Source organism: Vombatus ursinus, unplaced genomic scaffold (assembly GCF_900497805.2).
Source record: "Vombatus ursinus unplaced genomic scaffold, bare-nosed wombat genome assembly UNPS02014813.1, whole genome shotgun sequence".
Classification (NCBI taxonomy): domain Eukaryota; kingdom Metazoa; phylum Chordata; class Mammalia; order Diprotodontia; family Vombatidae; genus Vombatus; species Vombatus ursinus.
Window position 1 is genome coordinate 13149506 of NW_020954591.1, and position 22557 is coordinate 13172062.

At 38.6% G+C, this 22557-nt stretch overlaps 1 protein-coding gene across 1 annotated transcript in view; it reads left to right on the plus strand.

The window, feature by feature from the left end:
* The window catches only part of LNX2 (ligand of numb-protein X 2), an 88957-nt gene extending 85055 nt beyond the window's left edge, over positions 1 to 3902 (plus strand). The window contains exon 11 of the mRNA XM_027835267.1: positions 1594 to 3902. Within this exon, the coding sequence (XP_027691068.1) occupies positions 1594 to 1729 (136 nt within the window). The 3' untranslated portion in view covers positions 1730 to 3902. The remainder of the gene's footprint in view (positions 1 to 1593) is intronic.
* Positions 3903 to 22557: the final 18655 nt, after the last annotated feature.

The window sequence follows — 22557 nt, forward strand, 5'->3', positions numbered from 1 at the left end:
GTGTGTGTGTGTGTGTGTGTGTGTGTGTGTGTGTGTGTGTGTGTGTGTGAGAGAGACAGACAGACAGACATAATTGGGGTTAAGTGACTATACTGACAGTTAAATATTGTTAGAAAATGATAAATAAAATTAATAGCAAAGTTCATTTACATTGGCAGTCTTCTGTTGACATAGGTAAAGGTTTGAGGAAAGAAAATGAACCTGGCATTTCCATGACTGCTAATTCTGATTACACTGTGCCTTACATAGAGTGTAGGCACTCAGTAAAAGTTTTCATGAATAGATGAGGGCTGAAATGAAAACCTCTCGGATTTGGCAGCAAGGACATCACTGATGCCCCTAAAGAAAGTGAATTCAGTAGATTGCTGGAGCCAGAAGCCAAATTGCAAAAGGTTGAGGAATAAGTGGGTGGGAAATGAATGCAGCAAGCACAGACTACTTAATAGAAATAGACTAGAGAAGAGAGTTTGGTAGCTTGAATGGGGGATATCAATTGATATCCCCCATTCAAGCTACCAAACTCTCTAATGATAATGGAAACCTTAGTATATTTGCAGTATGAGGGAAAGGATCCGGTAAGGAAGGAAAAGATTGAAGATGCAAAAGATTGATGATTGATTGGAACAAAGTCTCATTGGAGAAAGGAGATGATGAGTTCAGGAGCACAAGTAAAGGGATTAGCCTTGTCAAGAAGAGTCACCTGTTCCTCTGAAAATTTAGAAGTAGCAAATTTACTTCCCTAATTGGATTTTATTTGTTATATTAAAATTATTCTCCCTTTCGTGAAAATACATTTGTCAAAAGTAGGAAGAGATGGCACAGAAATACTTTAGAGCTCAAGGCCTAAAAGTTTGCCATATATACAGAACAAACTGGATAACCATTTGTATTTGCTTATATAAGCTAATTTTGATTCATTCAAGACCAAGTCTTTAGGTTTATGTAAATGGCACAGCTGGCCTGTCTTTAAAAAAAAATAAATGATCTTGGGTAGGAATGCTAACAGTATTAACAGCCAAATCATGCAGTCTTACTTGAGATTTTCTTTATTCTCTCCTTAACAGTCCTTCATCACAGACCCACCAGTCAGCCCTTAGGTATACCAGATGTTGTTCTCTAGGTTGTGTTTGGAATAAGATTATAGGATTCTAGGTTTGGAGCTGGAAGGGATCTGGGGAGTCATCTGGTCCAACTCCTCCCTTATTTTGCAGATGAGAAACTGAGCTCTGAGAGGTTGACTTGCTCAAGGATACACACTGAGTGGCACAGCTGGGATTTGAACCCATGTCTTCAGACTAAATACAGTACTCATTCTATTACACCACAGTGAATACAATAGAACTGGCAGGTCCTTTTGAAAATTCCCCTAGATTAATTTTAAAATAAGCAGAAAATATGATCTTATTTCTCTTTGTATCTTCCACAGTATGCCTTATCTGTCATGTTTGCCAAATTAATTGTATTTTTTTGAACAGTCCAACCGAGAGATGCCTTTATAGCTTTTCCTTACAGAAGAACAGGCTGGATGATTATCTAATAGATGTCCAGTGTTAAAGTCCTGTTGGTAATATTGGGTATGTTTTGTTTGTCCAGGTGTGGTGACATGATTATTGCTGTGAACGGGCTATCTACTCTGGGCATGAGCCATTCAGCACTCGTTCCCATGCTGAAGGAGCAAAGGAACAAGGTTACTCTGACAGTTATTTGTTGGCCTGGAAGCCTCGTATAGATTTGTGACATTAGGTCTACTTCAGGAATCTTCCATTCTCAGAATTTCTAAAGAAAACCTTTCCTTTGTATTTGTGATTTTTTTCCCTAAGTCACTGACACAGCTGGTGATAAGGCCCAAAACTGCTAATTTGGATGATTTTCATGTATTTTTTATTTTAATTTAAAGGACTTAACTTCACCTTCCCACATTTGTCTTTCAGCTTTAAAACACTAGTTTCACTGATCTTTAGGTTTATCTGATCTTTAGGTTTATTTTCTAAAAATTCACACTCAAATGTAGGTTTGTGGCCTGTAATTGTGACTGAAATTCCCAGAGTTGAACAGAGCCAGTTGAGTCATATGATTTTTGGTTTCTCTTTGCTATTTTAAAAATTAAATTGTAAAATATAAGCTATTTATCCTTCTTTATGGTGAAGACTGACATCAGTTATCCTTAACAAAATATATAGATGCTCTGTCATTTGTCAGAATCAGTATTGTGAAAGGACATAATTTTAATTTTTGTCAACACCAATTCCTAATTTCATTGGTGCCAACATTTCAAAGACCTGTCTTATTCATTAAGTGGATTTCTAGTCCCACTTATTTCTACTTCAGTCTGTTGATGTTCAGAATGAAGAAGGTACAGGCCTAATAATGCTAAAGAGTTTTTTATAATGTGCAGTATTTGGAATAGTAGAAAATAATTAGAGAATATTATGCTTACTAATGAAAAAGAAATTAACAAGTAAGTATAGGTTTAGTTGTTAGTAGACGTCGCATTTGAGCAAAAAAAAAAAAGCCAAACCTTTAATAGGTTACTTTCCCAAAAAAATGATTTATTACATAGGAAAATTTTGATGAAAACATTTTTGCTATAATCATTTCTAGAGTTTCTATTAGTTTTCAGTAATCTTATGAAGAAACATTTTTGTGACTTAAGTAATTAAACCCAGTTGAACTTTCTTAAAGAGAAAATTACATTATAATAGCATATATGCCTCAGTTAAGTGAAAGAGACCATTTCATTTTAATCTAATTGAGTGTTGAATGAGTTTTTTCCCATTGTTTATTCCTTAAACTGACAAATTAAATAACGTAAAAGACCAGAGATCTGCCATGTACCTGAATTGTTATTAGTTTTTTGTTGTTAAAATCTTTCAGATATTGAACCAGAGACTTATTTCATTAACCTTTTTTAACTGACTGTAAAAATAGAATCAACTTTTTTTTTTCATTTATACAGCATAGTTATCCTTTGAAGATATATACAAAATGATGTGCTAAGTTGGAAGAAAAAAAACTCTGTACATTGTTAATGTTATACATACTTGAAAAAGAGTTTCAATTAGAAACCTAGTTCAGAACCTGAGCTAATTTACAAGTGACCTCTGTATTGTAATGAATGGTATTAATTATCAGAGAATGTATTTCAAAATTACCACAATACATTGTGAAGCATGAACCTTATTTTCAAGTTTAGCACTTGCATTGCTGGGGTATAAGCTATCTGTAGCATGTCACTGGTTATTCTAGTTACTTTTGAAATATTTTTTTTTAAATAAAGAAGGCTGCAATAATTGCCACAGTCTCATTCATCCTAATGGTTGCGCTGGTTAATACATATCCAGGAAACAGCAGAATCCCCTCCCCCCATACAGTATATTACTGTTGCATGATTATTGGCTTTTGAAGCAATCTTATAGTGAAATACTTTGATATTCTATTTGACATGCAACAAGTTTCCTTCTGCTCCCCAAAATAGTTTTGTAATCTACTTTGCATTTTTTAAATGTTTTATAAAAATAGATCATCTCTTGGGGGAGTAGCTATCAGCCAGTATCTTGACTTAAGCTTCACCAGATGTAAAGTGCTGCAGGTGAACTAGGTGATATATCTTTAGTATCTTTTTTTTTTAATCTTTTTCAGCATTTTTTATCACAAAAAGTATAATCTGGCTTGCACAGTAGGTGGTATTACAAGAGACTGTAGCTTTTGGTCAGAATGATGTTTGGTGATGGAAACTTGTTCATAATTTATTCTCATCATTGAAAATATCTCTTCCCCTTTAAGATCTTCTAGTTCGATATTTTTGTTTGTTCTTCTGTGCCTTCAGTTTAAATTATTTCGAGATTTTTCAAATGTTCTTAAATAATGGTGTGATTTTCATTAAGGATGGAAATAAAAGTCATCTTGCTCATAATAATGGCATTTGTCTCCTTTCTTTAACAAAAGATACATTCATAGGAGCATCTAGGTGGCGCAGTGGATAGAGCACCAGCCCTGGATTCAGGAGGACCTGAGTTCAAATCCGGCCTCAGATACATAACACTTACTAGCTGTGTGACCCTGGGCAAGTCACTTTAACCCTATTGCCTAGCCAGAAAAAAAAGATACATTCAGGAAAACATCTTCATTTTAAGATGTGAACAATTCCTAATTATGCTTATTAGTGGAAAAGAGCAGGAGGTATGGATAATGCAAATTTTTTATTTCATATGTTTTCATATTTGACTTTTGAATGCACTCATATATGTGAATGTTTCATCCCTCTGCCTCTCATTCACTTCCCTTTGGCAGACAGTGACTCAGCCTGGAAGAGAGAGAGCTGCAGAAAATCTCTCGACTCAGCATTTTCTCCAGATGTCTCCCATACCTGGGATGCTGTCTCTCCTCATCTCTGCCCATTGGCTTCCTTTAAGCCTTGTACTTGTTTGTACATAGTTCTTTGCATTGTCTCCACCATTAGATTGTGAGCTCCTTGAGAGCAGGGACTGTCATTCTTTTTCTTATTTGTATCCTTAGTGCTTAGTAGAGTGCCTGACACATCATAGGCACTTAATGAATATTTACTGACTGACTTTGTAAAAATTCACTTAGCATTAAGTTACATGTGACCGATGAATTCAGTTGTTTGGAGTGTTGTTAGTAAGGTTAAGGTCATAAGTTTAATTGTCATGTGAGATGTTATTTTGTTCCGTGGCCACATACTACACCCTTACCCTGGCCTCACCTATATAACTCTGATCTAAGCATGGATCAACCCAAATCCACCATCTCTGCTTTAAAAAAAAAAAATACATTCCCTACTAATATTAGGTTCTTGGTCAATAGCACCCATCATCTTTAACCCATTCACTTGTTTAATGTCTTGTAATAAAAGATCAACTCTGAACTCAAAATACAGATTCTGCTAGCCCATGGTGCCAAAAAGAAAACAGAGGTAGTTTTAAATCAGGCTGGTTCTCATCACCAGCCTAATAAAGTGCAGAGGTCTACTACCAAATTTGTACAGGGGGAGTGAGGTTTGGGGTCACAGCAATTCTTAATATCATCAGCATCAGTAAAGGAAGTACCCCCCATTGAGAGAATGGTGGGTCTATGAAGTAAATACTCAAACCCTCCATGTTAGTGCTTGATCATGCCTGAGGCCACCTTAAAAGACTTTACAGAAGATAAAAGCTACAGCTGCCCAGTTATAACTGTAGATATGAGAAATTATTTAGGATCTGGAGCAGGAAAGACTCATACTCTAATCTTCTAACGGTGTATGAGGCTGATGTGCAGGTATTGGGTTCATCTAAAATATTGTGTTTCATCTAAACAGTTTCATGGTAAGGATTGAATTCCTTTGAATACAGTCGATTTTCATCCTGGATCTGCTCATTATTAGAGTTTTTATTTCACATTTAAAAAATACTAATGGGATTGTGCCTTCACCAAAGCCCTACTGTTTCCTCTTCAAGGCATGGAGAAGATGATGGATTTGCAAAGGCTATGGCAGCTGGACAGCCCTGACTAGGTCTTCTTCAACCAGAAAGTGTGTATGGCCCAGTGAAATCATGGGTTTTTGAGAACTATGGTTAACATATTGGATTAAATTCAATGTTTCATTAGAGAAAGTGGATTGCAAATACTTACCTTGAGTTTCAAGTACAACTGAACTAAAGAATAAAATTAAGTACTAAAAATCATTGAAATTTCTTAATACAATGTAATCTGAACCTCTTTCCTGGATTTATTTGAAGCAAAAATTAATTCAGCTTACAGAGTTTTCTGCTTTTTTTTTTCTTTGTGTCAGTGGCATTTCCTTTGAGTAAATCTTTCTTTGATTGGCACATCAACTTTGTTTCCTTAGCTGATACATAGTAACCTTGGAGGCACATCACTGGAAAAAGCCATTTAGTAAATAAACTCTTTTCACTTTTCACCTGATGTGTTCCATGCCTCCTGGTAATGTATATGAGCTACAAGAGATTGAAACACCATGACAAACTCTGTGTGGTATTGAATGGCAGTTGCAAGAATCACAAAGAGCAAAAAGAAAGTGGAATGTTAGGATGGAATCAGGGTTACCACGCACCGTATTAAACCACACAGTCTGAAAAATTGAAGTTTCTACCTGGGAGCTTGAAGAAATTTCCTAAGTGTCTGCTACATTCCCAGAGTAGACAAGCTGGATTGGATCAGGACCAGTATCCTTCATTTTACAGAATCCTGTAGATAAATATATTGGCCAGAAGGCCTGTCACTGTAGAACACATCTAATCTATAGAATACCAGAATTTTTTAGTTGGAAAGGATTTTAGAGAATATCTAATCCTACTGCCTGGTTTTACAAATGAAGTCACAAAAAAATGTTCTGTACCTCAAATTATGTGACTGGTGGCAGAGCTGTGACCAGAACCTAGGTCTGTGGCCTCCCAGGCAGTTTTTTTCCACTGCTTTTCCTCTTAGCAATTTCTATTAAAAACGTGATCCAAAGGGTTTAGGGGAAGAATCCCTCAATGGAGATGGTGGAACACTTTTGGTTAGGAAAGTGGCTTCCAAGCTATTGTAACAGCAGTGTTTTTACTGGGAAGAATTTGTGTAGCACTTCTAAATGCTTTGTAAACCTCTTTCCAACTCAGAAATCTCTATTATACCTATTTGCCCCACCACCCCTTTCCAAAAAAAACCTGACATTTCTGTCAGTTGTAGGTCTTCAACAGGAAATCCAGCATGTCAGAACAGCTATTACTATGGGATGCAGCATGAGTAAATGCACCAAGGAAAAATGTCTTTGAGGGACAGGGAGTAAGGAGAACAGTTTATTAGACTGTAGAATACAAATGAGAACTAGAAAAAGTAAGTAGTATCAGGTTGTGTAGAACTCTGAATATGAAAGAGTTCTATTTAGAAAGAAATAGGGAGCCACTGGAGGATTTTGACATTAGAGCAAGCATTCTTAACTGTTTTTGTGAAATGGACCCCTTTGGCAGTCTGGTGAAACCGTGAACACCTTGAAACAATGTTCTTAAATGTATAAAATAAAATAGCATTGCAGAGGAAACCAGATATGTTGAAATATAGTTGTAAAGTTCACAAGCCCTAACTTAAGAACTGAAATTAAAGTTATTCATCAGGAATATTAATCTGGCAGCAGATGTGTGTGATAGTCATGGTGAATAAAAGCAGTGTGAATTGAGGGGCCTAGGAAAGGAGAGAATGGGTTATAGAGGAAGCCATGCTATAGTTTAGGTGAGACATAACAAGGAGCAGGTTGTATCAAATGGTGGCCCTACATTGGCCTTTACTATTCTTGCTTTGATTTTAAAGCAGAGGCTGGAAGGCACCAGGTTCTTTTACTTAGATTCCTCATTGCAAGAGCCTATATCTCAACTTTGAAGGATCCTGGAGATTTTCAGCCAAGACGATTGGCAGTTATTTGAGCACCAAGTGAAATCTGGAAATAAGTCCTTGGATGGAGTTACAGAAGGAAGTACAATGGAAAAGCTTGAAATATAACAGCCCAGATGGAAACAGTAGTCTGGGATAAGCTGTCTTTTGACCAACCTAAAGTTGCTGGTCCTAATCAAAAGAAAGGACCAAAGACAAATCGTGATAAAAGAGAATCAGATCCTAAGGTTAATACTGTTGGCAATCCTAGTTAAACCTATCTGTCCTCCTCTTTTCCTGATTCCACTCAAGTACAGGATTTTCCCTCATGTCTAGAATGTGTTTCTCCCACCCCCACCTGCTTTACCTGTTCAAATCCTGCCTATCTTTCAAAGTCCGTTTCACTCCCAGATATTCCCAGTTGGAAATATTCTTTTCACCCTTTGAATGCTATGAGTGTTTTGTACCCTTGATGTAATTTTCATATTTTATATCATGGGCAGGATCATACAGAGGAAAAGAGGGCTGGGCCTGGAGTGAAGAGACCTGGGTTGAAATCCTGCTTCAAAGCCTCTTTAGTTATGTGACTTTGAGCAAGTCACTTGTAAGATCAGAGATTTATCAGAGCTTTCGATCCGACGCAGACCTTAGAGGTCATTTTGCTCCAGGTAGGCCTGGCTCAGTCCAGTCCGTTGGTTGAAGTTCAAGATTGGGGTGAATTGAGACCTCATGGACCTCCTAACAATTAACACAAGGTTTATTTAACGATAGCATGGAGAGAAGCACAATTTATGCTGTAATTATGAAAACGAACACCTTTGAAGACTCAAGAACTCGGACAAATGCAGTGACCCACCGTAATTCCAGACAACCAACGCTTGCTTCCTGACAAGAGATGGACTCTCAGAATGAAACCCAAATTTTTAGACATGGCTCATGTGGAAGTTTGTTTTGCTTGATGATGCATATTTATTACAAGGGTTTTGTTTTTCTTTTTCATTATATGTGGGAGAGAGAAAATAAAATCTTATTTGAAAAAAAAGGATATTGAGCCAAGATAGAGCATCAATTCAGATAAGTGTAACTTTCACACTTCCACATTTGCCATCATTGTGTACTCCTCGGCAATCTTGGTCAGGCCTGAAGAGCCAGTGAAAGTCCTTTGTATGTAGATCCTCAGGAAGCTAAGTCACTGGCTTGAGCCTTAGCCCTCTGGAACAATTAAGCCTCAAGAAGGCCTTCACTAACTTTTAAAGAGGGTGGGAGGAAGATGGGGAATATCCCTGTGTGGGGTAGATGTTGCACCTATGACGTTGGTCTTTTAGTCCAACTTCTTCATTTTACGGATGAGGAAACAGAGGCCCAGAGGTTAAGTGACCTGGCCATGGCCAGACGGGTGAGTAAAGAGCAGAGCCAGGATTTGAACCTAGGTCCACTAGCACCAAATCCAGTGCTCTTTCCACTTCACCACACTGTCTCCATACCTCAGTTTCCTCATCCATGAAAGGGGGATTTTAATACCTGTTGGACCTTACCAGGATATCTCAAATAAGATAATAGTAGTAAAAATAATAGTAATAATTAATTGTCTTTCAGTTTCAATCATGTCTGACTGTGACCTCATTGTGGGGTTTTCTTGGCAAAGATACAGGGGTGATTTGCTATTTCCTTCAGCTCGTTTTATAGATGAGGAAACTGAGGCAAACAGGGTGAAGTGACTTGTCCAAGGTCACATAGCTAGTAAGTGTCTGAGCGTGGATTTAAACTCAGGTCTTACTGACTCCAGGCCTGGCACTATTCACTGTGCCACCTAGCCACCCACTTACTATGTGCCAGGTATTTCACTAAAAACACTTTACAATTGTCTCATTCCTAGAATGCTCTGTGTCTGTCATTGCTAATGTTTTAGAATATTAATAATAGCTAACATTTATATAGCATTTTAAGGTTTGTAAAGTGCTTTTCAAATAACTCACTTGATCCTCACAACAACCCTAGGAGATAGGTGCTGTTATTATCCCTTTTTGACAGATGAGGGAACTGAGGCAAACAGATGTTAAGTGACTTGCCCAGGGTCACACAGCTAGTAAGTGTCTGAGGCTAGATTTGAACTCAGGTCTTCTTGACTCCAGCCCTGACACTCCACTTCACCACCTAATGGCCTATGATAATATCTATAATCACTTTACAAGCCTTGTAGCCCAATATAAATGTCACTTTCCCTACTAGATTATAAGATTCTTGAGGGCAGACCCTGTCATTCATCTGTATCCTCACATAGAGTAGGTGCTTGATAAACGTTTGTCAAATGTTAAGTCTGTTCAACTCCCATCTTTGCCTCTGTTTTACCATCTGACCCTTTGTTGGATACATCACTTCTTCCACTATTTGCTGCCCTATGTGTATTAGTGTTGATGTTACCTACCAGTATGATACACTGAAATATCATCCACTCAGTGGGCTAGATTCTACCAGCTTAGTCAACTGTTCCTTAGGAAAAGGAAAACACATCTCTCCCAGATTCTTAGGTAGCATTGACACACTGCAAAATTTAATTCATTGGTGCTACTTAGCAATGAAGGTGACTGGAATATCGTATTTCATATTTAAAAAATTAAGCCACCTAGCTCGTATTAAGTGTCTACTGTGTGTCAAGGACTGTGCTAAGCACTAGACTGTAATTATTCAGAAGATTAAATTATCAACACAAAGGAAGCATATACAGTGAACTACTGACCTCTCTAGCTTCCTTTAAGTCCCAACTGAAATCCCATGTTTTACTGGAAGCCTTCCCTAGCAGTAGGCACAGTGTCTGACACAAAGTAAACACTAAATAAATGTTGACTGATTGATTGAAGTACCAGCTGTCATTTGGTAAATAATGTATATTACCCAACTGTCCATTCCCCCAGAAGTTGGTCCTGATCCCGTCCTGCACATAATGCTCTTACCCCAACCCAGTAACACTAGCCCTATGACAGTATGGCTTTATTAGACTTCTTGAGAGAGCTCTGCATTTCTCTGTAGGATTCAAAGGCATTAGGCTACATTAGCATGATGTCCACTGTAACAACCAAGCAAATCATCACATGTATGTAGAGTCTAAAGGAAATAAGAGGCCCTGAATGAAATCTTCCCCAATCACACTGCCTGCCTGTTCTTTTCTTCCTCCCACTCTCCTCTAATTTTATTTCTTTTCCCCTCTTCCTGCTTCCTACCTTCTCTACTTTCTTCCTTCTCCCTCCCTTGCTATTTCTTACTTTCTTTTCTTCCCCCCACAAAGCTTTTAAAATGCATTGTGTGTGTGTGTGTGTGTATTTATCTCTTTTTTCCCTCTCACAACTCTTCCATTTTGGCTGTGTTTTCATGGGAACCAGTGTAGAGGGATGAATTTTAAGTATTTTACTGCAGGATGATACTGTGTTCTATCTCCAAATGTGTGGAAGACTGTAGCAACAGGTTCCAACCTTATCTCCCTTTACCTTAAGAGATGGTTTATTCCCTGTACCCTTAGCACATGTCCCACCTCCTCCCCATCCTCTTACCTTCTGTTTGTGCAAATCCTATCCATCCTGCCAGGGTCTAGCTCAAGTCCCATCTCTAAGAGACTTTAGTAGGGAACACATTAGTTATGTCTCTTGGATGAGTTTCCTTTATTCTTAATTTTTGTCTTGTTTTAGCTTTTCACGTATGTCCTGTATCTTTCTCCAACCACACTGTAAGTAGTCCTTGAAGGAAAGGTATTATGTTTTCTATCTGTCAGTATAATACATCTGTATAATACTTTCTATCTCCCATAGCCCCTAATGCATTTCTATAACGCTAAGTTTTAAAAAGCACAGGCCTTTGAGGTAGAGAATACAAATATTGCTATTTGCCCTTTCATAGTTGAGGAAGTCGAGGCTTAAAGATATAATGGGACTTGTACATAGTCATGCAGCTAGTAAGCTGAGAGTGTTCAGTAAGTTTTTGATTAATGCTGATAGTTAAGACTAGCATTGATGAATGTGGGCAATACCAGTATAAGCTTTGTGAATAGCTGAATTTTTAAGTCGAGAAGTTTCTTTTTACCTCTCCAATATTCTGCTTCTCCCACCATTACTTCCCCTATGATAAAGATAGCCCAGGACCTTGAACCTAAAAGCCTTGAGAATAACAATTCTTCCAGCCTAGTGTCCACGGCCATTGTCCTGGTAAACAAGCCCTGTGTAGATGCAGCTAACAACTGCTCCTGCAGTTGATACAACCATTGAAGATGCTATCGAAGACCAATGGAATTGTGTATGTCCTCAAAGTTCTTTGCATTGTCAATTGGTTCAGGGGCAGAAACTGATAGGAGGTTATCAGTGGAAATGCCATCAAAGAAGAGCCATTCTCATCTGCTTTGCCTCTGTATCCTATGGACCAGGAGACCTTTCCAACTGATTTTAAGCTGAAGCCTTCCATATGGGTTGTGTCCCCCACAAGAATGTGAGCTTCCTGAGGGCTCACATTGGGGGTTGTCTGACTTAGCTATTTTTATCCTCAGTGCTCAGCACAGTCCTTTGCACATAGTAAACACTTTAAAAAAAATGCTTCATTCATTCATTCACCCACTCATTCCTTCTTGCCTGATCCTTCATGTGAGTGTCCTAGCCTATCCCCATTCTCCTTAGGAAAGAGTCCTAGAAAGTGTGGGAAATGCACAATGGAAAGATTTGGGGGGGGCAATATATCAGGAAAAATAACCAAGGCAATCCATAAGAGGAAATGAACATTTCTGAAAGAGATAAAGAAGCAGGAAAATATTGGGAGGAGAGAGAACCACTCTATATTTTGGGTCAGAGGGTGAAACGTTTCATGTGGGAAAAAATATGGGGGTAATAGTGTGTTGTGGAGCTTCTGAGATTTGGCCTCTGGTAAGGAGAGGAGTTTGGGTGCTATAGCTCTTCTGACTAGAGAGCTAAGAATGATAAGCCATGATCATCGCTTTGCCCCAGGGTACTCCTGTGGAGTGCAGATGAACCATACTTCCTTTCCATAGGTGAAATGTATGATGTGAAGTTCTTTACTACTACCCTCCTCACCATCGCCACAACCCTCAGGCAGGGCCTTCCTACTCTTGCAGACATACGACAAGACAGACAACTATAGCTGAGCAGAGTGACCAGGATGGACTACCCAAGGGAGAGGTGAAATCAGCCATGGGATTGACAGCAGGGGCTAATGGGAATGGTCACAGGGTGTCCAAAAGCCTTTATCTCCCATCCCAACTCTACTCACCTTAATTTGCCCCAGATGCTAAAATTCCCAGTTATGGCTTCAGGAAAGGGACCAGTAAGCTGACTATTTAGGTCTCTAAGATAAAGGGAGAGAAGGATTTCTACATCTTCCAGTCCAGTTCACCAGGATAGGTAAAGAACAGATGCTCTGCCTGTAGAGATTTTGTATTTTGCTGTACCTTCTCTCGTGCTTTATTTCCTGAGGGCCTAAAATATGGGAAGCAAGTTCTCCACTTGCTCCAAACAGCTGTGCAATACCTTGCTTTCATCATACCAAATCCACAAATGAGAAGACTGAAAAGAGGACAACAAGGAGGGTGGGGGCAGAGAGCCCTACAAAGTAATAAAGATTGTCAATGTGGGTACAAAATTATATCTGTAAGGTGTGACAGATTAACTAAAAGAGGAATTGAGAGGGCAAGGTTCATTGATTTGAACAAAGGGTAAGCATATACTACATACAAAGCATGCTCCCAGGACCTGGGGGAGAAATAAATAAAAATAATATAGCCAGTTTCTGCCTTCCAAGAGCAAACAATTTACTTAGGGAAGACGAGATATGGTACTGATAAATATATCTTAGAAATAGAAGAGAAAGTGCTACAAAATCACATTTGAGTGTGAAGGCAAGCAAGGTTTCCTTAATGAAATGAGAATAGAAGTGGGTAGCACCATTCTTCTAGCCAAATAAGATTGTAACCTATATTTGACTCTTCATAACTCCGCCATATCCAATCAATTGTCAAGGTTTGTTGAGTTTTCCTTTACATCATGTCTTACATTCTTTGCCTTCTGCTAACCACCACCACCCTAATTCAAGCCCCCATCACTTCTCACAGGACCTATTACTATGTCTTCCTGATATGTTTCCCAAGGCAGCTAGTTGGCACAGTGGATAGAATGGTGGGCCTGGAGTCAGAGATTCCTTCTTCTGAGTTCAAATCTGGCCTCAGACACTAGCTGTGTGACCCTGGGTAAGTCACTTAACCCTGTTAGCTTCAGTTTCCCCATCTGTAAAATGAGCTGGAGAAGGAAATAGCAAACCACTCCAGTATCTGCCAAGAAAACCCCAAATGGAGTCACAAAGAGTCAGACACGACTGAAGAAACGACTGAACAGCAAAAATGTTTCCCTGCCTCCAGTCTCCTCTCTTCAATCCATCCTCCACATAGATGCCAAATTGATGCTCCTGAGTATTTCAGTCCTCTGCTCAAGAAACTCTAGTGGCTCCCTATTGCTTCTAGTATAATATAGAAACCTTTCTGTTTGACATTTCTTGTATTTCCCGAGTAACAATTAGTCAAAGGATATGAACGGGTGATTCTCCAGGGAAGAAATCTGAGCTATCTTTAGCCATAAAAAGAAACACTTCAAATTATCAATAATTAGATAAAAGTAAATTAAAGTAATTCTGACACTCCCCCTCATATCCATCAAATTGGTAAAGTTTAAAAAAAAGGAAAATGATAAATGTTGGAGGGACTGCAGGGAAAACAGGGATATTAAACTACTACTGGAAATGTGTGTCAGTCTAGCTACTTTGGCAAGCAATTTGAAATTATGCCCAAAAGTTACTAAGCTGTGCAAACTCCTTAACTGAGAGATACCACTACTAGGCCTATACTCCCAAAGAGATCAAAGAAAAAAGAAAGGTTCTACATGCACAAAAATATTTATATCGGCTATTTTTGTGGTGGCAAAGAACTGGAAATTAAGGGGTGCCCATCGGTTGATGACTGGCTGAATAAGTTGTGGTATGTGAATGTTATATATGTTGTACCATGAAAAATTACAAAAGAGATGATTTCAGAAATTGATGAAGAGTGATGGAAACAGAAATAGAAGAACAATTTATACAACAATAATATTGTAAAGATAAGTAACAACTGTGAAAGACTTAGGAACTCAGATTAACACCAGGATTCCAAAAGACCAATGATGAAGAATGCTGGAAAAGAAGTGATGGACTAAAAATAGAGAAGAAAACAAGCATTTTTGGGACATTGCTATTAGACAAATTTGTTTAGCTTGACTATGCCTGTTTGTCACAAGAGTTTTGTTTTTCCTTTTTCTTTTTTCCTCATGAGGGAGAGCAAATGAATGCTTGTTAATTGAAGAAGCTACATAAATCTAATTTTTTAAATGTCCTTCACAATTTGACTCCAGCCTACCTTTCCAAGCTCATTAATCCCTTTTGAACATTCTGTTCCAGCCAAATTAGAACACTTGCTATTGCCTGACATGGAGTCTTCTATCTCCCATGTCTATCCCATAGAACATCCTATCCCCTACCTGGATTATTCTACTTCCTCACCTCCATTTTTTGGAATCTCTAATTCCCTTTTAAAGGTTCCACTAAAATACCACTTCCTACAGGCAACTTATTCTGATCCCTACCCTGTCTGGTGCCCCTAAAATACTTTACATTTACTTTTTGTATATTTTATGTTTCATTCTCTGAGGACATGTTCCCAACCCTCCCCCTGAGAAAAAAAAAAAAAACACAAACTCATCTGACATGGGTTTAAAAGTGTTCATATTTTCTCCAACTCCTTGCACAACTGTTTTGGTTCCTACTATGTGAACTCATACTGAGTGGGTGATGGTATTGTCTTTCTCCCTATTAATTAATAATAAATAAACATTCATTATTAATTTATATAACCATTAATTAATATTTAATAAACATTAATTATTAATATAACTATTAATTATGCATTAATAAATAATAATAGTAAATAAGTCTCTGTACCTTCTCTTCTACTTTCCACATGAATCAGTCCATGACTGCTCTCTGCCCCATTTCTGGTTTCTTGCATTATTATTATTATTACCTCTATATACCAGATCGCCACTTAGGGGAATACACAGGATTTAGAGCTGGAGGGAGCCGTAGAGATCACCTAGTCTAACCCCCTTATTTTACAGGTGAGGAAATTGAGACCCAATTGAGTTAAAGTGATTGGCACTATTTAAGGATGAGGAAGCATGGAAATACATCTAGTTGGGAACACATCTAGGAACAAAATGGCCAGTGAAATCACTAGAGAGTAAGACAGCAAAAAGACCACTAGATTTGGAGTCAGAGAATTTGGATTCAAATTTCAGCTTATATTTATTATTATTTACTTATTACCTGACCTGGAGCAAGTCATTTCATATCTCTAGGCCCCAGGTTCCTCATCTGCAAATGAGGACTTTAGACTAGATTCCTTCCAAGATCTCTTCCACTGGAAAATCTATGAGAAAGCTGAAATCAGAAGCCACTGTAGGGTCTCTCTGCACATCTTTTGAGCAGAACATTGGTCTGAACAAAATTACATGCTCAACTTGTGTCATGTTATAGTACCCTCTTGTGGTCAGATGGAGCGGTCATCCTACCTCGCCATAAGATTGTTCCGTTTTTCCAGATCCAAGGGGAGGAAAGCCAATGAATGTGGAACGTGCACAGGGAAGACATAGAAGCTTTACAGCCTCTACCCAGCACGTAGAACTTTACATTTGGGGATTATATTATGGGTCTCTTTTCCATACTCAGCAAATAACTTTGGTGTTAGAGGTCCCACCACCCAAACCAGAAAAACAACACACACAAAAAAGTAATCTAAAGGTTGTAGAACTCAGAAGTACTCTTGAAGTTCAGCTCATACAATCTGGGGCTCTTTGAATGTCCGCATTACTGAGGCTTTCATAATTATGCAACTTCATAAGATGTTAAATGTAATTCTGATCATACTCTTCTGAAAATGCCTCAGATTAAAAGCTTTTGCCGGCTCTTTAGACAGCAGGCTCGCAATTATAGAAAATGAACTGCATTTTAGCTTTCTGTTGAAATTAATAACAACAGTCCCCCAGTTGACTCTGCAAGTAGTTAATGGAACAAACAGAATACTCTACTACAATATGGGTTTGAAAGCCATTTGAGAGAGATTCTGGGTTTTAAATAGGAAAGTAATTTCACACAATGCAAACCTTTCTCATATTCGTTCTGTAACAAGAGAATTACCTGGTATGAAGATTTAAGGGTTTAACAAAGGATTTGACTAGACTTCAGTCACATGATGGCCAGCATAGACCTCTCTTGGGCAGAAAAGGATGGGCAGTGAGTGCTGATGGTCCTTTGGCTACCTGCAGTACTCCTAACTAATAGACATTTTTATCAGACAAAGAGGAGAGGGCACATTTCAGAAGAAAGCATTTTCTTTTTCCTTTAGTGGACATAGGGTATGGGGTGGGTACAGGGAAGAGTGGACACAGCAGACTGATTTTATTTATATATAGCTCAGGAGTTTTTTTGAGGGGAGGACCTCTCCTACATGCTTCTTCCCTAGGTCTTCCCTGGCTTTGCACCTTAGTCCTCACAGAAACTCAGGACCTGGGGCGCTTGCCTTGATTTGCCAATATGCTCTTGGGATAGCTTTGACTGATGGAACTCAGTTCTGGGTCACTTTACTACCAAATCCAGATGCTTTGATTTCCCAGGGCTTCATAGTGATAAGGGAACCCAGCCATCAGCAAGGATTAATCAGATGCTAATCCAGTATTACAAACACTCCTGGGTCCAAGGGGATTGAGGTGCTGCACTTTCTTTACCATAGGGTCTGCCTCCTGTAGACCCAGGCATAGTCTGGACCTCTAATAAGAGAAGTTAGGCTCCATTTTCTCCTACTCTTTGGTTCTTTAACCACCCCCCCCAACCTCAGCAACCCAGGGCAGATTTACTTAAAGATTACATTTCAGTTCATATCTTGGGTCTCTGCAAAGAGGTGATTAGAAAGATATTTAATAGATAGTTTATCAGATAAACGTCTCATATCTAAAATATATAAAGAACTTTGTGAAATCCATAAGATCTATAAGTCTACCTATGTCATTCCCCCACTGATAAATGGCCAAAGGATATGAACAGACAGTTTTCAAAGAAGAAATCAAAACAATTTGTAGTCATATGACAAAGTCCTCTAAATCATTACTGATTAGAGAATTGCAAATTAAAACAACCATGAGATATCATTTTACACCTACCAGATTAGCTAAAATGGTAGAAGGGGAAAGTGACAAATGTTGGAGGGCATATGGAAAAATTGGGACCTTAATTCATTATTGATGGAATTGTTAACAGATCCAACCATTTTGGAGAGCAATGTGGAATTATGCCCAAAGAGTTATTAAACTACCTGTACCCTATGACCTAGTAATATCACTACTTGATCTATTTCCAAAGCTGATTAGGGGAAAATGAAAAGAACCTATATGTTCTAAAATGTTTGTAGCAGCTCTCTTTGTGGTGGCAAAAATCTGGAAATTGCAGGGATACCCATCAATTGGGGAATGGCTAAACAAGTTGTGGTATATAATTATGCTGGAATACTACTGTGCTATAAGAAATGATGGGCTCAATGATTTTAGAAAAACATGGAAAGACTTGAACAAAATAAAGAGCAAAATGAGCAGAACCAAGAGAATACTGTATATAGTAACAGCAATATTGTTTTAAGAATGACTGAGTGAATAAGTTATTTTGACTATTATAAATACCCAAATTAACTGTAAAGGACATATGAAGAAAGACACTATCTGCATCCAGAGAGAGAGAACTGATAAATAGAAATATGTATAGAATAATTTTACATATATATACCTATTTGTGTCTAAGGGTATCCATCACTAGGGCTGGGGAGGGGGAGAAAAAAATTTAAATGATAATTTTGTTGTATATTTAAAAGGAATAGCAAGTTGTGCATAGTATATACAGCTTCATGTACAATCATCTTTTTCATTATGTTATGGAAATGCTTGTTTATTCTATAAATTAAAAATAAAATAAAAAAAGAAAGATATTTACTGAACAATGTAAAGCAGGTTTAGGACAGGTAGCATTTCCTACACACAAAAGACATTCTAAACCCAAAGGGCTCTCTACAGCTTTCATTGACAGAAAGATAAAACAGGATTCAACAACCTAGGACTACTGTTATAGTTAGCTGTTGACAGAAACTTAAGTAAGTAAATCAAACAGCAGTAACATGTATCATTAAACCTGAAGGTTGAGACTTAAAACATCAGAACATAAAGCAATTTATGGAACTAAGATTGGCCTTTTTCATCTTAGCTCTGTACTATCCAAAAAATCCCTCCAAGGTAGAGAGATGATTTGCACATGCACATGTAAAATAGGTGTGTGTATGTATGCATATGTATATATATGCATACATACACATATACACATCTATATACACACACACACATGTGTATATCATATCTGAGTGGGTACCTATGACCTGCCATATGCAAAGATAAGCCAGATCAGTGCTTGGGTCATCTTCAAATTAGTGGTCATCTTCTCCAATGCTGAAACACTGTTTACTAGTCATCTTTGACCAAGGGACATAGGATTGCCCAACCTCTTGGATTCCAAGATGAGACACATCCCTCCCAGGGTCACTGTTTGGCCAGCTATAGTCAAGCAAAGAACCACAAATCATAACAGGCAGTTGGAGGTCCAGGCTCAAGTTCAACTAGCCAATCCCCAGCTGAAATTGTCATGTGGCTTGTAGCTGCTGTGCTGGGGGGGGAAGGAAGTTACCCTTTCCTCTACCTGTTAGGGGAGAAACTAGGATAATCCCAATACAATATACAATCAGAACAGAAGAAGAGCTACTGAAAGTGGGTTACTCCATTTAAAAATTTGTTGTTCAATTGTGTCCAACTCTTTGTGACCCCATTTGGGGTTTTCTTGGCAAAGATACCAGAGTGGTTTGCCATTTCCTTCTCCAGTTCATTTTACAGAGGAGGAAACTGAGGCAAACAGGGTTAGGTGACTTGCCCAGAGTCATGCAGCCAGAAAGTGTCTGAGGCCAGATTGGAACTTGGGTCTTCCTGACTCCAGACCCAGCACTGTATCCACTGGACCACCTAACTGCCTCCTACCCCATTTTAAAGATATACTGAGTCATTAGCTCTTCATGCTCAAAAGTTAATAAGGACACTGCTTTATCATCTCAGAGCGCAAGTCCTTTGTGTTGAATCACACTTGTCCCTAGAGACACTGGAATTTCCTAGTGCAATGGCCCCATAGACCTATTCTCATGAATTCTCTAACCCTCCAAATACTTCCAAGTGTAAGAAATTAAAAGGAAAGATCGGAAAAAATTAAAGAAATTTAGAAATCTAGAAAGACGAGGGAAAAAAAACTAATTTTCCTCTCAGTTGAGAAGCCTGACAAAATGAAACGCATAAAGTGATAGAAAAGACAGCTTATGGGGTAGGGGTGGGTGGGGTAGGAAGTGAGCCTAGATCTTAGAATTCACCCAACTCACCTACACTCTGTCAGAAGGAATGAATAAGAGAGATTACATATATGAGTATGCATGCACATGTAAGATAGATGTCTTCATATTTATGCATGTGTGTATATAATATCTGAGAGGATTCCTAAAACCTGCAAGATATAAGCCTACAGAAAAGGGAGTCTCAGAAGGGAATCTAATACATAGCCTTCCCTAAGCCTGAGGCATGAAATCATCAAAGACTGACTCCATAATGAGGTTAGCCCTACCTAAACCTCAAAGAAGCTTGTCAGCACAAGAACAGACACATGAGATACCCCTAGGCAAGCACATATCAGCCAGGCCTTCCTGGGTACCTTCCAGGAATGAAAGCCAAAGTAGCTGGGAACAAGGAGGCACATGGAAAAGGCAGTAACTGATGAAGATTCCACCTGGTTCTTCTCTCTCTCTCTCTCACTCTCTCTCTCTGTCTCTGTCTCTCTGTCTCTGTCTCTGTCTCTGTCTCTGTCTCTGTCTCTCTCTCTCTTTCTCTCTCTCTCTCTCTCTCTCTCTCTCTCTCTCTCTCTCTCTCTCTTTTCGGCAACTTTGTTTTTAAATTCTCAGAACAATGGTCTATTTAAGAGGGAAAATCAGCAATCATTCCATTGTTACTCATCTTTTAAGTATGCTCACTAATCCCAGCCCCAGGCTGGGCAGAGATGCCGAAGCACAAAGTATTCTTCTGAAATGGCCACAGTAGGTCCCTTCTCATTCAAATGTTTCAGCTGTGTGCCATCGCTACTGTTGTGCTAACACTCCAGTGTCTCTTCCTGATATAGCCAGTTTGCTACGAGCAACCATATCCAGAGTGTTGATTCATGCCAACCTGTAGTCAGGTCTCTAGTGTTTTGTCTTAGGGCACCATGCTCAGTATAGCTGACTACAAAGCTTTTGGTTACACACTGCTTGGTCAAAGACAAAGAAGATATCCTTATTACGTTTGTATCTGACACAGCAAGGACAGGTAGCAGTATGGTGACAGAATCAAGATTCAAAATTACCTCGGAAAGTTGGAACTGTGGATTCAAAAGAACAGAATGAAGCTTAACAGAAAAAAATATAAAGCTTTCAATTTAGGCTTTAAAAAAAAAAAAGCACATTAGGATAGGTAAGCAATAACCTGAGCTGCTGAGGGCAGCATATGAAAAACACTTGGAAGTTTTAGTTGACAAACTTCATCTGACCTGATAATATAATGTAGCTACAAAAACAAACAAACAAAAAAACCTACTTTTTCCCAAGACTACTTTAATATAAGTTAGAGCCATAAGTAAGCATTTTTATACTTGGAGCAAGAATCACAAATTCTGACATGGGTAAATCAAGTTAATATGCATTTATTAGGCACCTAATATATTCTAGGCACTGTGCTAAGTGCTAGGGATACTAAAAAAAAAAAAAAGTCCCTGCTGTCAAGGAACTCACATCCTAATTAATGGCAAGTTCTCAGTTGAGGGGTGGAGTGATTTATCTAAGGTCTTACAGGTTATAAGTAGCAGAGCCTAGATTCAAGAAGGGTTTTCAGATTCCAAATCCAGCATACTATGACATCAGGATAAATCTATTTCTACTGCTGGGGGGAAAAAAACCAAGCATATACCCCAAAGATGAGAGTGAATGAGACTGCACAGAAATACAGTGTCAAAAGGAAGAAAGCTAAGGACAAATCCTTGGGGGGACAATCCTATTAAAGGGTTAGGAAGAGGAGGACGTAGAGCAGGAGGAGAGAGTGTGGTCTGAAGCTCAGCTGGAAGGAAGTGCTGATCAGCTGTGCTAGAAGGTGCAGGGAGGTCAGCAGGATAGGAAACAAACAAACCAAAAAAAAGACAACTGGGAGAGGAGACTTGGGACAATTGAGTCAAGGAGGTTACAAGTGACCTGTAAGAAAGCACCTTCAGTGAAAAGGTTGTAGTGGAGGTCAGATTATAAGTGGTTGTTGAGAGAGTGAGTGGTAGAGAAGTACAGGCATTCTCCAAGAAATCTATCCAAGAAGGGCAGGGGAAAGAGTTGGGACAATAGCCAGGTGAGTTAGCAAAGCAATGTGGTAGGATGGAAAGAACACTGGGTTTGGAAGCTGAGGATCAAGTTTCAAATACTGCTTCTGTTGTTACCTTAGGCACATGGAGGGAAGGAAGGGAAGAAGGAGGAAAGGAAGGCAAGGAGGAAGAAAGGGAAGGAGGGAGGAGGAAGAAAATTTATTAAGCACCTACTACGTGCCAGGCTCTGCTAAGGAGTCACAAAGAGTGAAACACACCTGAAAAACAACTAAACAACAAATTCCTGACTCCAGACCCAGCATTTTGTCCACTGTGCCACCTAGCTACTGCAAATGGTGAATAATCAATAACACCATAAAGAATGAAATAGATTATCCTTTAAGAGATAAGAAAATATGTGCTATTGATGAGAAAGTTATTTCTAAGTTAGTTGTTTATGTATAGTCAGATCATCAACTCCTCAGAACAAAGATCATAATTGGTGAATAATAAGAAAAAAGAATTGGGGGGTGGGGGAAACTATCACATACAATTGGAATCATTTAACTCTGAATCAGGACAGGACCTTAGGGAATACCCATAATAAAAGATGGCAAGAGAATA